Source organism: Geotrypetes seraphini, chromosome 6, assembly GCF_902459505.1.
Source record: "Geotrypetes seraphini chromosome 6, aGeoSer1.1, whole genome shotgun sequence".
In the NCBI taxonomy this organism is placed as follows: domain Eukaryota; kingdom Metazoa; phylum Chordata; class Amphibia; order Gymnophiona; family Dermophiidae; genus Geotrypetes; species Geotrypetes seraphini.
The window spans coordinates 154,695,279-154,709,035 of NC_047089.1; the positions used below are offsets into that span (position 1 = coordinate 154,695,279).

Genomic DNA, 13,757 nt, shown 5'->3' on the forward strand with positions numbered 1-13,757 from the left:
TTAGAGAATGACATGGGGAAAATATTTGTCCCCGTAACCACTGTCCCCGTCCTGTTCCCGCTACTACTGTCCCCGCAGCATCCATACAAGCCTCAGTACTGCAGTATTTAGCTTATTCCTTACTTATAAATCAAAGTTCTGGCTGCTGAACTAGAGAAAGATGTTCAGCTGGCAGGGCTTTGTTTATAAAATTTTATCAACACAACTAATATACTACTTTATCCCAGGACAAGCAGGCATGATATTCTCACATGTGGGTGACGTCATCTACGGAGCCCCAGCGCGGACAGCTTTTCAAGCAAACTTGATTGAAGTTTCAAGTTTGCTACACTGCACCACGCATGTGCATACCTTCTTGCCCACTAGAGGGCACATCCCCACCTCGTGGTCCTCAGTTCAGTTTTTTCCGCGGAGCCAGAAGCCCTGTGGAAATTGAGCTCTGATAGTTGCCTTCTGTCACCGCGTCTGGGTGTTTTCGCTCGGTCGCTGTGCTTTACTTACTTTAATTACTTCGTTTTTCTGTTTCAAAAAAAAAAAAAAAAAATTTTTATTTTCGGTTCGGATCCGGGGGCCCCGTGAGCCGCGGCCGCGGGCCGCTGTTGATTCGGCCTTTTTGGCTTTCATGTCCCGTCCCTTGACGGGTTTAAAAAAGTGCACCCGGTGTGATCGGTTGCTCTCTGTCACCGATCCTCACCGGTGGTGCTTGCTCTGTTTAGGGCCCGAGCATCCGACAGACTCTTACGACAGGTGCTCGACTTTCCAGGCCAGAGCGCTCCGTCGACGCCGTGCCAGGATGGCGGAGCTTTTCGCGGTCGACTCCGCGGCGGGGAAGGCCTCGACGTCGGCCTCGGCTTCGGCCCCGGCCTTGACCTCGGGATCCTCGACCTCGCCGCGTCCATCGACTTCATCGAAGCCTACTGCCCCGACCAAGCCTGCCTCGGGTAAGTCCCCGCTTCCGTCCTCAGCCCCGGGATCTGTGAAGAAGCCATCCTCGGGCTCCTCGACAGCGGGTGGGTCGTCCGCGGCTCAGGCCAAAGTAGTCAAACCTAGTGCCCCGAGGGAATACTCGAGACCGAGGTCGCCCTCCAGGGAGCACCCCCCGGCCTCGGATCTACCAGCCATGATGGGGATCCCGGCTTTCCAAGACTTGCTCCGTGCTTTGATTACCTCGGAGCTGTCCGGAGCCATCGAGCAGTTGCAGCAGGCTTCGGCCTCGACTGCACCGGCCTCGACGGTCCCGGCCTCGGTCTCGGTGCCCTCGACTTCGGGTGCTAGGACGGCCCCGACCTCGACTCCGACCTTGCCCTCGACTTTGACCTCGTGGACCCAACCTGAGGGGAGCGTTAGACCTCGAGACAAGGTGCTCCGGGTGAGGAGAATATCGTCGTCCTCTTCCTCGAGGTCCTCACGGGGCTCTTCGCCCTCGGGCCGGCCTCGGGCGAGGCGTCGTCCGAGGAAGCCCAAACGTGCTCGGGGTTCTCCTCGACGACGTGGTCGCTCTTCGCCGCTCGGGGGCGAGACGTTGCGGGTCTCGGAGCTCCGCCTCGACAACCCTCAACTGTTTCGGTCCCCCGCGAGAGGGGGTTCGAGAGACTCCTCGCTGAGGCGGATGGGGCGCGCCTCGGTGCCTCGGACCCCGGGGGCTTCCCCCAAGAGCTCTTCGGGGCGTAGGCGCTCCCCGACCCCTTCGAGGTCACTAGATGTGGCCTCTTGGGGATCGGGGTCTGGCAGGGAACCGCGGTATTCCCGCGAGGCTTCCCCCTTCTGTTCGGCGGGGAGGTCACGAACTCCCTCGCCGCCCGCCAGGACATCCTCCTTCTCCAGGTTCATGCATGATATGGCACGAGCTTTGGGTCTCGACTTACTGGCGGGGTCCCAGTATACTAAGGAGTTCCTCGAGGAACAGGACCTTCCCACTCCCCCGAGGGAAACTCCTCGCCTTCCTTTGAATAAGGTATTACAACAAGCCTTCCTCAGAAACTTGGAATCCCCTCTTACAGTCACTGCGGTGCCGTCTAAGATGGAGTCCAAGTACCGGACCATTTCATCTAAGGGGTTCGATAAACCGCAACTCTCACACCAGTCGTTGCTTGTGGAGTCGGCGCTTAAGAAAACGCAGCCCTCCAGAGTCTCGGCGGCGGTCCCGCCCGGTAGGGAGGGTCGCACTTTAGACAAGTTTGGTCGTCGCCTCTATTCTAATTCCCTCATGGCGACCAGGGTACTCAATTACACCTTTACGTTTTCATCCTATCTGCGTAACATGGTGAAGGACTTGCCTCAGTATCGGGAGGTCATGCCTGATTCCCATAGAGAGGGGTTTACCACCTTCATGTCCAACTTGTCTCAATTGCGGCTCTACCTATTCCACGCGGTGTATGACGCGTTTGAGCTCGCTTCGAGGGTGTCGGCCTTTGCGGTGGCTATGCGCCGCCTGGCGTGGCTCCGTACCCTCGATGTGGATCCTAACCTACAGGAACGCCTGGCCAATTTACCCTGCGTGGGTTCGGAATTATTTGATGAATCCCTGGAGGCTCCTTGGCCTCTTTGGTCCGGACGAACCTCAGCCCCCGCCACAAAAATCATTCCGGCCGCCCCCGAGAAGATACCCGCAGAAGTCTACGCCGGCTTTTTCTAGACCTCCGGCTCGGCGACCGCCCCAGCAGGGTAGAGGGGGACAACCGAAACCTCCAGCGCAGGGAGCGTTCAAGCCGGCCCCGTCCTTTTGACGGACTGGGCGGATGGGGGCGGGCCCCTCCGCAATATCGCCCGACCCCCTTCCAATCGGTGGTCGACTCAGGTCCTTTTATGTGGCTTGGACCGAGATTACATCCGACGCATGGGTGCTCCGGATCGTCTCCGAGGGCTATTCGCTCAATTTCTCAGCCACGCCACCGGACCGCCCACCCGGATCTTGTCCGTGCAACCGGAACCAACTTCCCCTTCTCATTTTGGAGGCCAGGGCCTTGTTGAGCCTACGGGCGGTGGAACTGGTACCCCCCGACCAACGGGGGCGGGGGTTTTACTCCCTTTACTTTTTGGTCCCAAAGAAGACAGGGGACTTACGCCCCATTTTGGACCTCCGGAAGCTCAACAAGTTCCTAGTCCGGGAGAAGTTCCGTATGTTGTCGCTTCCGGTGTTGTATCCTCTTTTGGAGGAAGGGGATTGGATGTGCTCCCTAGATTTAAAGGAGGCATATACTCATGTTCCGGTGCATCCCGCCTTCCGCAAGTTCTTACGGTTTCAAGTGGGGGAGTTGCACCTTCAATACCGGGTTCTCCTCTTCGGACTGGCCTCGTCCCCTCGAGTCTTCACGAAGTGTATGGTGGTGGTCGCTGCAGCCTTGAGATCTCGGGGGCTACAGGTCTTTCCCTACCTGGACGATTGGCTGATCAAAGCGTCGACCAGGTAGGGGGTTATCTCAGCGACCCAACAGACTATCATCTTCCTTCAACGTCTGGGGTTCGAAGTGAACTTTCCCAAGTCTCAATTGGGCCCGACTCAATCCCTTCAGTTTATTGGAGCCGTGCTGGACACGGTTCGCCTTCGTTCGTTTCTCCCCCCTCCTCGGTTGGAGGCCCTACTTCGATTGAGTCGTCAGGTCTCGCTGATGCCTGTAGTATCGGCTCAGCGCATGATGGTTCTTCTGGGCCACATGGCATCGACGGTCCACGTTACTCCGTTCGCCCGCTTGCATCTGAGGCTCCCTCAGTGGACCTTGGCCTCGCAGTGGCGTCAGGATCGCGACCCAGTATCTCGTCCAATAACGGTGACTCCTTCTTTGAGACGCTTGCTCCGTTGGTGGACCAACTCTTCCAATCTTTCCAGGGGTTTGCTCTTTCTCGTTCCTCCGCATCGCAAGGTCCTGACCACGGACTCCTCGGAGTACGCGTGGGGGGCTCATCTTGACGGTCTGCGGACTCAGGGTCTATGGTCGGCAGAGGACCGTCTTTGTCACATCAATGTGTTGGAGCTTCGGGCCATTTTTCTGGCGGCTCGAGCGTTCTGCCATTTGCTACACGATCAGGTAGTCCTCGTGCGGATGGACAACCAGGTGGCAATGTATTATGTAAACAAACAGGGAGGAACGGGCTCTTGGTCTCTGTGCCGGGAAGCCCTGCGCCTTTGGGAATGGGCGGTCTCCCAGAACATATTCCTGCGTGCGGTTTACATTCAGGGAGAGAAGAATTGTCTGGCCGACAAACTCGGTCGTCTTCTCCAGCCGCACGAGTGGTCGCTGAACTCCCGGGTTCTACGCGAGGTCTTCGACCGCTGGGGGACTCCTCAGGTAGATCTATTTGCCTCCCCGGAGACTCACAAACTACCCCTCTATTGTTCTCGGATGTACTCCCCGGACCGTCTCGAGGCCGATGCCTTCCTTCTCGACTGGGAGGAGAAGTTCCTTTATGAGTTCCCTCCTTTTCCTCTGATCTTGAGAACGTTGGTACATCTCAAATCAACCAGAGCCACTATGATTCTCATTGCGCCTCGTTGGCCCAGACAGCACTGGTTCTCCCTGCTCCTTCAACTCAGTGTCAGGGAACCTCTGCTTCTGCCTGTTTTTCCCTCTCTGCTGTCTCAGAGTCGGGGTTCGCTGTTACATCCCAATCTTCAGTCTTTACATCTGACCGCTTGGTTCCTTTCCCCTTGACTTCGGTTCCTGTTTCTCAGTCGGTGAGGGAGATTTTGGAAGCCTCGCGCAAGGTCTCGACTAGGCTTTGTTATTCCCAGAAGTGGACCAGATTTTCATCCTGGTGCTCCTCGAACCATCTGGACCCGAGTTCGGTTCCGGTGTCTTCTGTGCTGGAATATTTGTTGCATCTGTCTAAATCTGGGCTGAAGATGACTTCCATTCGGGTGCATCTCAGTGCCATTGCGGCGTTCCATCGGCATATCGAGGGTCGGTCACTTTCTCTTCATCCTCTGGTAACTCGTTTCATGAGGGGTCTCGTGAATGTTCATCCTCCTCTGAAACCTCCTCCTGTAGTTTGGGATCTTAATGTGGTATTAGCTCAACTGATGAAGCCTCCTTTTGAGCCTATCGACAAATCTCTTCTTAAGTTTCTCACTTGGAAGGTGGTCTTTTTGCTTGCGCTCACATCCGCTCGTCGGATCAGTGAGCTGCAGGCTCTGGTGGCGGATCCACCTTTTACTGTGTTTCATCATGACAAGGTGGTTCTTCGCACCCATCCCAAATTTTTACCTAAGGTTGTGTCTGATTTCCACCTCAATCAGTCCATTGTTCTTCCAGTGTTCTTCCCGAAGCCCCACTCTCATCCTGGTGAGGCGGCGCTTCACACGCTTGACTGTAAGAGGGCGTTGGCCTTTTATCTCCAACGAACCAAGTCTCATCGGAAGGTTCCTCAATTGTTTTTGTCCTTTGATCCTAATCGGTTGGGACATCCTGTTTCCAAGCGCACCTTGTCCAACTGGTTGGCTGCTTGTATTTCTTTTTGCTACGCTCAGGCTGGTCTCACGCTCCATGGTCGAGTCACGGGGCATAAGGTCAGGGCTATGGCAGCTTCTGTTGCTTTCCTCCGGGCTACTCCTGTGGAGGACATATGTAAAGCTGCCACTTGGTCTTCGGTTCATACGTTCACCTCTCATTACTGTCTGGACATTTTGTCCAGAAGCGACGGCCGGTTTGGCCAGTCGGTGTTACGTAACCTGTTTTCCTAAATTGCCATCCTCCCACCTGCCCTTTTTTGGTTGGCTTGGAGGTCACCCACATGTGAGAATATCATGCCTGCTTGTCCTGGGATAAAGCACAGTTACTTACCGTAACAGGTGTTATCCAGGGACAGCAGGCATATATTCTCACAACCCGCCCTCCTCCCCGGGGATGGCTTCTTTGCTGGTTATGGAACTGAGGACCACGAGGTGGGGATGCGCCCTCTAGTGGGCAAGAAGGCATGCGTGGTGCAGTGTAGCAAACTTGAAACTTCAATCAAGTTTGCTTGAAAAGCTGTCCGTGCTGGGGCTCCGTAGATGACGTCACCCACATGTGAGAATATATGCCTGCTGTCCCTGGATAACACCTGTTACGGTAAGTAACTGTGCTTTATCCGAAAGCAAAAAAGAAAATAAATATTCTACCTTTGTTGTCTGGTTTCTGCTTTCCTCATCTTCTCCTCATTCAATTCCTTCTATCTACTGTCTGCCTTCTCTCTGCATCTTCCATTTGCTCTGTTACTGTTCTTCTCCCATCTATCCCTTCACACACACCCCCAATTGATCTGGCACCTATCTTCTTCCCTCCACTCCCCCCCTAGTCTGGCATCTGTTTCATCCCTTCCAGCGTCTTCTCTCCACTCTCTGTTCCCCATTTCCCTTCCAGCGGCTTCTCCCCACTCTGTCTTCCACATTTCCCGTCAGCGTCTGTTCCATTTCTTTCCACCACCACCCTTCAGCGCCCCTCGCATGGTCCGACCATGTCCCTCCCTCTTACCTTCATGGTGCATTAGTATAATTTATGCAAGCTGCCGGAGCCTTGCCTGCCTGAAGTCGTGGGCGGAAGCTTCTCCTTTGATGCAACTTCCGGTTGCGTCAGAGGAGAAACTTCCGCCCACAGACACAGGCGATTTCAGTCAAGCTCCAGCGGCTTGCACAAATTACACTGTAACGTGCCACAAAGGTAAGGGGGAGGGAGGGAGATAGATGCAGCTGGTAGGTAGGAAGGAGGGAGGGGGTCACGCGTGATTGGTGACCATGCGTGTTCCCTCCCTTAACTGCGGAGACAAGGCCATTCACTGCTTCACGGGGCGTTGGATGGCCTTGTCCCCGTACCTGCAGTTAGCACTTTCTTTCCCCCCCACCGTTTCAGTGGGTTACCTGCGTCATTTTCTAATACACATTTCAAGTGACATATTGTAATCACAAAATAGAAAATAAAATTATTTTTTCTACCTTCCACTGCCATAGCCAACATTTTGTTTCTTTCCCACTGTCTATTCTCTCTTTTTCTTTTTCTCTTTCTTTTGCTCTTTCTCTTTCTTTCTCTCCATTCATGTCTCCCGCCCCTCCACTATATGCAGGATTTCTCCCCCTCACCCCTTTCTTCCTCTTTGGTTCATCTCTCCCCTCATTTGCAGCATCTTTCCATCCCTCCCTCCCATCCCCCTGTGCAGCAACACCTCACTGATCCTCCCACGTGAAATCTGACATACATCTGTGGCCTCCTAAAGCAGCGGCAGAGTTCTGAAGGGGCCGCTTTGCAGCCTGACCCGCTATGGCTTCCCTCTCCCGCATCACTGACGTTATCAGTGACCGCGGTGGAGAGAAAGCCCTGTCGGGGCAGGCCACAAAACAGCCCATTCAGAGTGCTGCTTTTGCTGCTTTCGGAGTACTTGGAGGTATGGCAGGTCTCACCGGGGGGAGTCGGTGAATCTGATTTCTCGGACAATGAATTGATTCAAATTGGGCAGCACTACTCCACAGACTTCTACTGAGCAGCGCTCATTTATGAACAGCACTAAGGCTCAGACCACGTGCTTTCCCTCCCATATGGACATTACTAAGATGCTGACAGTCCATTAGGAGGTCCTGGAAGGGCCCCTTTGAGTGGCTAAGGCAACAACGAAACTTTACCCGATGGACACCGATTTTCATTAATTGTTTATTCTGCCAAAGGTGGATTTCCTGGTGGCACAGGTTACCAAGTGTACCTCCTTCCCCAGTGAATGGGGAGGAGTGTTGAAAGATGCACAGGATTGTAGGCTGGATTTTCATTAAGAGGCAATTTGAGCCTGTGGCATTGGGATTGAAAATGAAAGCAGTAGTGGCATCCTACATCACATATGCTTGCCATTCGAGGTTACATCGTTCTCTGGGAGTGGATGCCAACGCACATCTCCAGTTCCTTATGTCGGAAGTGGATTATGTGGCATATCTGTTCAGAATCCTTAGCAATGTTTCTTCATATGATATTTTCACCCGTAGAATGCTTTGGATCAGACAGTGGGAGATTCTGCCTTTAAGGCTGCGCTGAACAAATTGCCCTTTAAGGGTCAAGTGTTCTTTGCTAAAGGGCTTGACGACCTTAAGGCCAGCATGCAGGATCATAAACCAAAATCTTTACCAAACATCAGATCAAAAGCCTTTAGGGGGGGTCAAGTCAAGGTAATTTTCATAGCTCTAGGTGATTTTGCTAGTACTCGGGGAGGACCTTTGATCCATAGATCATTTCAAGGCTCTATATAGAGGTTTGGGGATGCCAGCTGTCCCCAGTCCTCAGAATCTCACCCCTCAGTTGTTCCCAAGAAGCAGTTTTGATGCCAGTTCAGGAGCCATACCTGTTGGCTTATTGGAAAGTGTGGACGAAGATCACTTCAAACTGCTGGGACTGGATATTGTTCAGCGGGGGGCGAGGGGAGGGGGATACAAGTTTGAGTTCTTTCATCCCCTTCCAGACCTATTTGTGGATTCTACTGTGGGAAAGTGATCAGAGTCCAAGGGACTGTAAAAAGGCTACTGGATCTAGCAGCCATAGAAGCTGTCCCAGACGCAGAGTAGGGCTTGGACAGATACTCCATATACTTTATTGAACCTAAAACATAGTGGGCTCTACCCACACTCGATATTCTTTTCACAACTAAATAAGAACAAAATTCATTCTCACAATAACAGCTGGCTCCATTTGCCAGTCTTTAAAAATCTCAAAACACAACCTGGCTTCTCTCGCCAGTCTTTAAAAATCTCTCTCTTACTGGCAGAGGAAAATGACTGCTTAGAAGTTTGAATTCATATGCACAGTGTCTCTCTTAGAAAAATAACTATTTGGGGTTCTCAGGGGTCTTTGCCTACAATATATACAGGTCTTTGCTTGCGTCTTCTTCCATCTACATTTTCATGCAGGTCTTACTCCTGATTCTCCCCTGATTCATCCTCAGCTCAAAAGAGACTTTGAAGACTGGATGCTGATCCTGGATCTGAAGTCGGTCAATGCTGCCCTCTAAATACTGCACTTATGGGAATGGTGAGGTTGGTCATTGCCTCTGTGGCGCTGGAGGACTTTCTTGCCTTGCTAGATTTGACAAGAGGCCTATCTGCATATCCCCATTTCCAGATCACAGGAATTCTTGAGGTTCTATGTTCTGGAGAAGCACTTCCAGTTCTCGGCCCTTCTATTTGGGCTGGCCACGGTATACTCACACCTTCACCAGGGTGATGGTTGTAGTAGCAGCAGCACACTTCTGCAAGGAGGGGATACAAGTGCATTCATACCTGGATGATTAGCTGATACAAGCTCCATCTGAATCTGATGGAAGGATAGCAGTGCAATGTGTAATCCAACTTTTGCAGAGCTTGGGTTGGGTCATAAATTTCTGGAGTATCTGGGCTTCCGTTTCAATACGAAGGGCAACAAAAGGTTGTTGTTGTTTTTTTCTCCTTGAAGCCTGCATGGAGAAGCTCATGCATCAGATCTGGGAGTTTTGGGACAGGCTAATACTGACAGCTTGGCATTATTTGAAGGTGCTGGGGTCAGTGGTGGCAACTATAGATGTGGTCCCCTGGATGAGAGTGCATTTATGTGCTCTTATCCCACTGGTCACTGCAGATGGATGTGTTGCAGATGCCCCTGCCTTGGACAACAGAAGCATGTCACAGTTTGAACTGGGAGCTGGAACCATAGTCTTTGTCCACTTAGGTGATTTGGATGATGGATGTCAGCCTTTACAAATGGGGAGCTCATTGCGAGGGTCGCCCAGTGCTGGGACATTGGTACTCCTGACAGAGGAAGTGGTCCATCAATCAGTTAGAGCTGAGAGCCATCTGTTACTGTGGGCGTTCAGAAGCTCACTGCAGGACAAGTTTTCTGAGACAATGCAGTGGTAGTAACCTATGTCAATTGGCAGGGAGGCACAGAGTGATCCTCTATGGTTGGATGTCCAAATGCTGTTTCAGTGGGCAGAGATCCACCAGTTGGGCGCTTTCAGCAGCACATGTAGCAGGAGCTGACAACAAGCAAGCAAATTTCCTCAGCCGACAGATTCTGAGTCAGTGAGGGGCGCCTGAGGTTCAACCTGATGGTGTCAGCAGCCAACAAGAAGACTACACGGTTTTTCAGTTGAAGATATGAGCCAGAAAGCACCGTTCTGGACACCCAGGTGCAGCTGTGGCCCCAGGCAGGGCTCCTGTATGTGTTCCCTCCATGGCCCATGATAGGCAAGAGTCCTGCAAAGAATAATGTTGCATCCGGGACTAGTAGTTCTTGTCACACCGGACTGGCCAAAGCATCCATGGTATGCAGATGTGGTTTGTCTAAAGAGGGACCAGTGTCTCAGGCTTCCCTGTCATCCGGGGTTACTCTCATAGGTCCCAATTGGTCTTTTGGCATGACTCTTGAGCATGCAGCCTTAGTGCACAAAGGCTATTTGGAAATAGTGACTGCCACTCTAATAATAAAGTCCAAGAAGCAGAAAACCTTGGTCACCCATGCAAAGGCCTGGAAGTACTTCCAGGGCTGATGTGTACAGAAGAGTGAGGACCTGGCCACAGCATTAGTTTCGCTGTTCCTAGCATTCCTATAGGAAGGGCTGGAGAAGAGCCTAGTGGTTGGCTTGTTCAAAATACAGCGGGTATCATGCTTCAGATTCATTTTGAATAAAAGGACACTGGCCTCTTACTCAGATGTGTTAGATTTTTGAAGGGAGTATTATGTCTGCATTCTCCTGTATGTCCATCGTTTCCAATGTGGAGTCTTAATCTTGTTTTGCAGGTTCTCACTAGAGTTCCATAGGAGCGGTTGGAGACGGCAGCATTGGTGAACCTGACAGTTAAAAGTTAAAACAGCATTTTTAGTGACAGTCACATCAGCACTTCGGGTATCTGAACTATAGGCATTATCCTGCAGAGGACCATTGAGCCAGGGGTAGTGCTATGTACAGTCCCCTCTTTCTTGCTGAAATGTAGTCCTAGTTTTCATGTCAACCTTGGAAGTACAGTTGCTAGCTTTCACGCTCTTGGGGTCTAAGAAGAGTGACAAAGCTCTGAAATTGCTGGATGGCCACAGTGTGTTGCTTCGTTATCTGGAAATAATGAATGAGTTTTGACTGTCGGATCATCACTTTGTGCTTTCGGGTACAGGCTGCTAGGGCCAGCCGGCTTCAAAAGTGACCATTTCTAGATTGATTTGTATGGTCATTTCTTCAGCTTATAACTGCAGCGGAAAGCAACCTCCAGTACCTTGAAAGGCATATTCCACTAGAATAATAGCTTCCTCCTGGACAGAGTCTAGAGCAAAAGGAATTTGTAGAGCAGCCACATGGTCCTCTCTCCATACCTTCATAAAGTTTTATAGGGTGGATGTTGCTGCCAAATTGGCTACCACGTTCGGATCTTCAGTACTTTAGCAGGCTCATCTGTCCCGCCCTAGATTCTGGGAGATTGCTTTGATACATCCCACAGGTTCAAGAATGATGTGCCTATTGCACTAGAAGGGAAGATTAGGTACTTAGCTTGCTAATCTTCTTTCTAGTAAATAGGCACATCATTCTTGAAGCCTGCCTTGTCAGATGTTCATTAGCTTGCTTACTGTCTCAGACATGTCCATATTAATGGATATCTTGTTTGTTTCCTCTGTCCAGCAAAGTTAAGGATAGAGGAGACCACTTCTATTTTGAAAAGACCAGGGTATATTTTTCAAAACTCCAAGACTGTTGGTGCAGGTTGCACCCAGGTAGATGACTTGTTCGTTCCACCTTGTAATATGTTTAAATGTTTCATGATTCTTTTGTGTTAAATGTTATGATATGAGCAGAACAGACTTGTTTCTTGGGGAGACTCCCCGTACCCTCCCTGTTATGTTTTCTCCTCTACGGTTGACAATCTGCTTTGATACGAACTGAGGAGTTACAGGACAGCCCAGAGTGAGGGGGAGGCGGAAAAGAAAAAATGTAAATGAGGCTCTCTACACTAGATCTTGTGATCAGAGATACACAACCCACAGGTTCAAGAATGATGTGCCCATTGACTAGAAAGAAGATTATTAAGGTAAGTACCTAATCTTCCCATATGCAAAGACTTTCTTTGATTTGTCAAGCCAGATGAGTAAGATTACTGTTAAAGGACTGTTAGATTATAAGAAGTGAGCCTCTATTTACCATCTAAATAGAAGTTTTTGTTATTAATACCTATTCTGTTTATTTTGTTCCATCAGCGTTCTGTGGACCTCAATCCAACCCAGAAAGATCTAATTTTGAAAATTGCTGAGTTGTTGTGTGATAAAGGTACGACTGATGGAAGAGCAGAATATTGGCTTGACAGAGCAGCTAAGCTCTTTCCTGGGAGCCCTGTGATCTACAAACTAAAAGTGAGTTGGCAATTGCTCTTCAATAATAACTTTTGGTTGAATGAAAGCACAAATTGGGGTGTTTGTTAATATTATATATAAAGTCTGTTCTCGTTTGCGGTAGTATGGTTCCCAGAAAAGTTCGCGAACCATGAAATTGCACATAATGACACGCTGTGCCTAAGAGGCAATAGATGTTGGGATCCAGTGCAGTACGTTTGCGCCTCAAAACCTTGTCAAGGGAATAATGAATGCTTTAGGCAAGACAGGGTTAGGTTCCTGCATGGGTCAGCATTTGACAAAAACCATAGTAGAATATTAGAATGTTGCAAAATATTTTTTTAATTTGCATTACTGCGTATAGAAGTAACATTTTAAAAATTATTTCATAGAACAGTGCTAGAAAATAAATGAATGTCTGAATTCAAAAGGGCCTGAGATAGGCATGTAGTCTCTCTCGGAGAGAGAGAGAGACAGAGAATGGTTACTGTGGATGGGTAGACTGAATGGACCGGTTGGCCTTTATCTGCCATCATGTTTCTATGCACAACTATGTGAACAAGGCTGCCCTGTAAACATCTAAAAGCTAAGTTACTCAGCATTTCATATTCTGCTCTTTTGACTGGTTTTCAGCATTATATCTGCTTAATTTCTCTTCTCCCTGTTTCTTACTAAAAAAAAATATAAAAAAGCACAAAAAAATCCTTCTCTTTCCTCTGTTAAATCTTATTTCCTCTTCCTGCATTTTTGTTTAAAATACTGTGTTTTAGGTGGTATAGAGCCTATATTTCTGGTGCCTGTGGCTCAGGGTGACTAAAATAGGGAAAATCCTGTTATAAATCCTGTGTTTTAGGGTAGCACTGATAGAACCTGCAGTTTTGTTTAAAATACTGTGTTTTAGGTGGTATAGAGCCTATATTACTGGTGCCTGTGGCTCAGGGTGACTAAAGTAGAGAAAATCTGTTATAAATCCTGTGTTTTAGGGTAGCACTGATAGAACCTGCAGTTTTGTTTAAAATACTGTGTTTTAGGTGGTATAGAGCCTATATTTCTGGTGCCTGTGGCTCAGGGTGACTAAAGTAGGGAAAATCCTGTTATAAATCCTGTGTTTTAGGGTAGCACTGATAGAACCTGCAGTTTTGTTTAAAATACTGTGTTTTAGGTAGTATAGAGCCTATATTTCTGCCTTACTAGTAGTCTTACTTATAGTCCCACCAACCCCAGGGACCACTATTCATATATAGAGACCCATATAATCAGGACTACTCAAATCAAGTCACTTCACAACCAATCAAGATGACCTTTATTCTATGCAATCACTGTGGTGCTTTAATTCCAAGACATACTATTTGGAGGCTTAAGGCTTGCCCCATCTGTCTTCAACTTGCCAGTATTAAGGAGGAGCTCTGCAAACTTAAACAGGAATTGAATACAATTAAAGCAGCTTCCATCACTCCACAAAATCATACC

The 13,757-nt window shown here is 49.5% G+C and overlaps 1 protein-coding gene across 4 annotated transcripts in view; it reads left to right on the plus strand.

The window, feature by feature from the left end:
- Positions 1–13,757, plus strand: part of LOC117362460 (E3 SUMO-protein ligase RanBP2-like) — a 353,806-nt gene that overhangs the window by 24,340 nt on the left and 315,709 nt on the right. For all 4 annotated transcript variants that reach the window (XM_033948861.1, XM_033948860.1, XM_033948862.1 and 1 more), the window contains exon 4: positions 12,156–12,308. In XM_033948861.1, the coding sequence (XP_033804752.1) occupies positions 12,156–12,308 (153 nt within the window). The remainder of the gene's footprint in view (positions 1–12,155; positions 12,309–13,757) is intronic.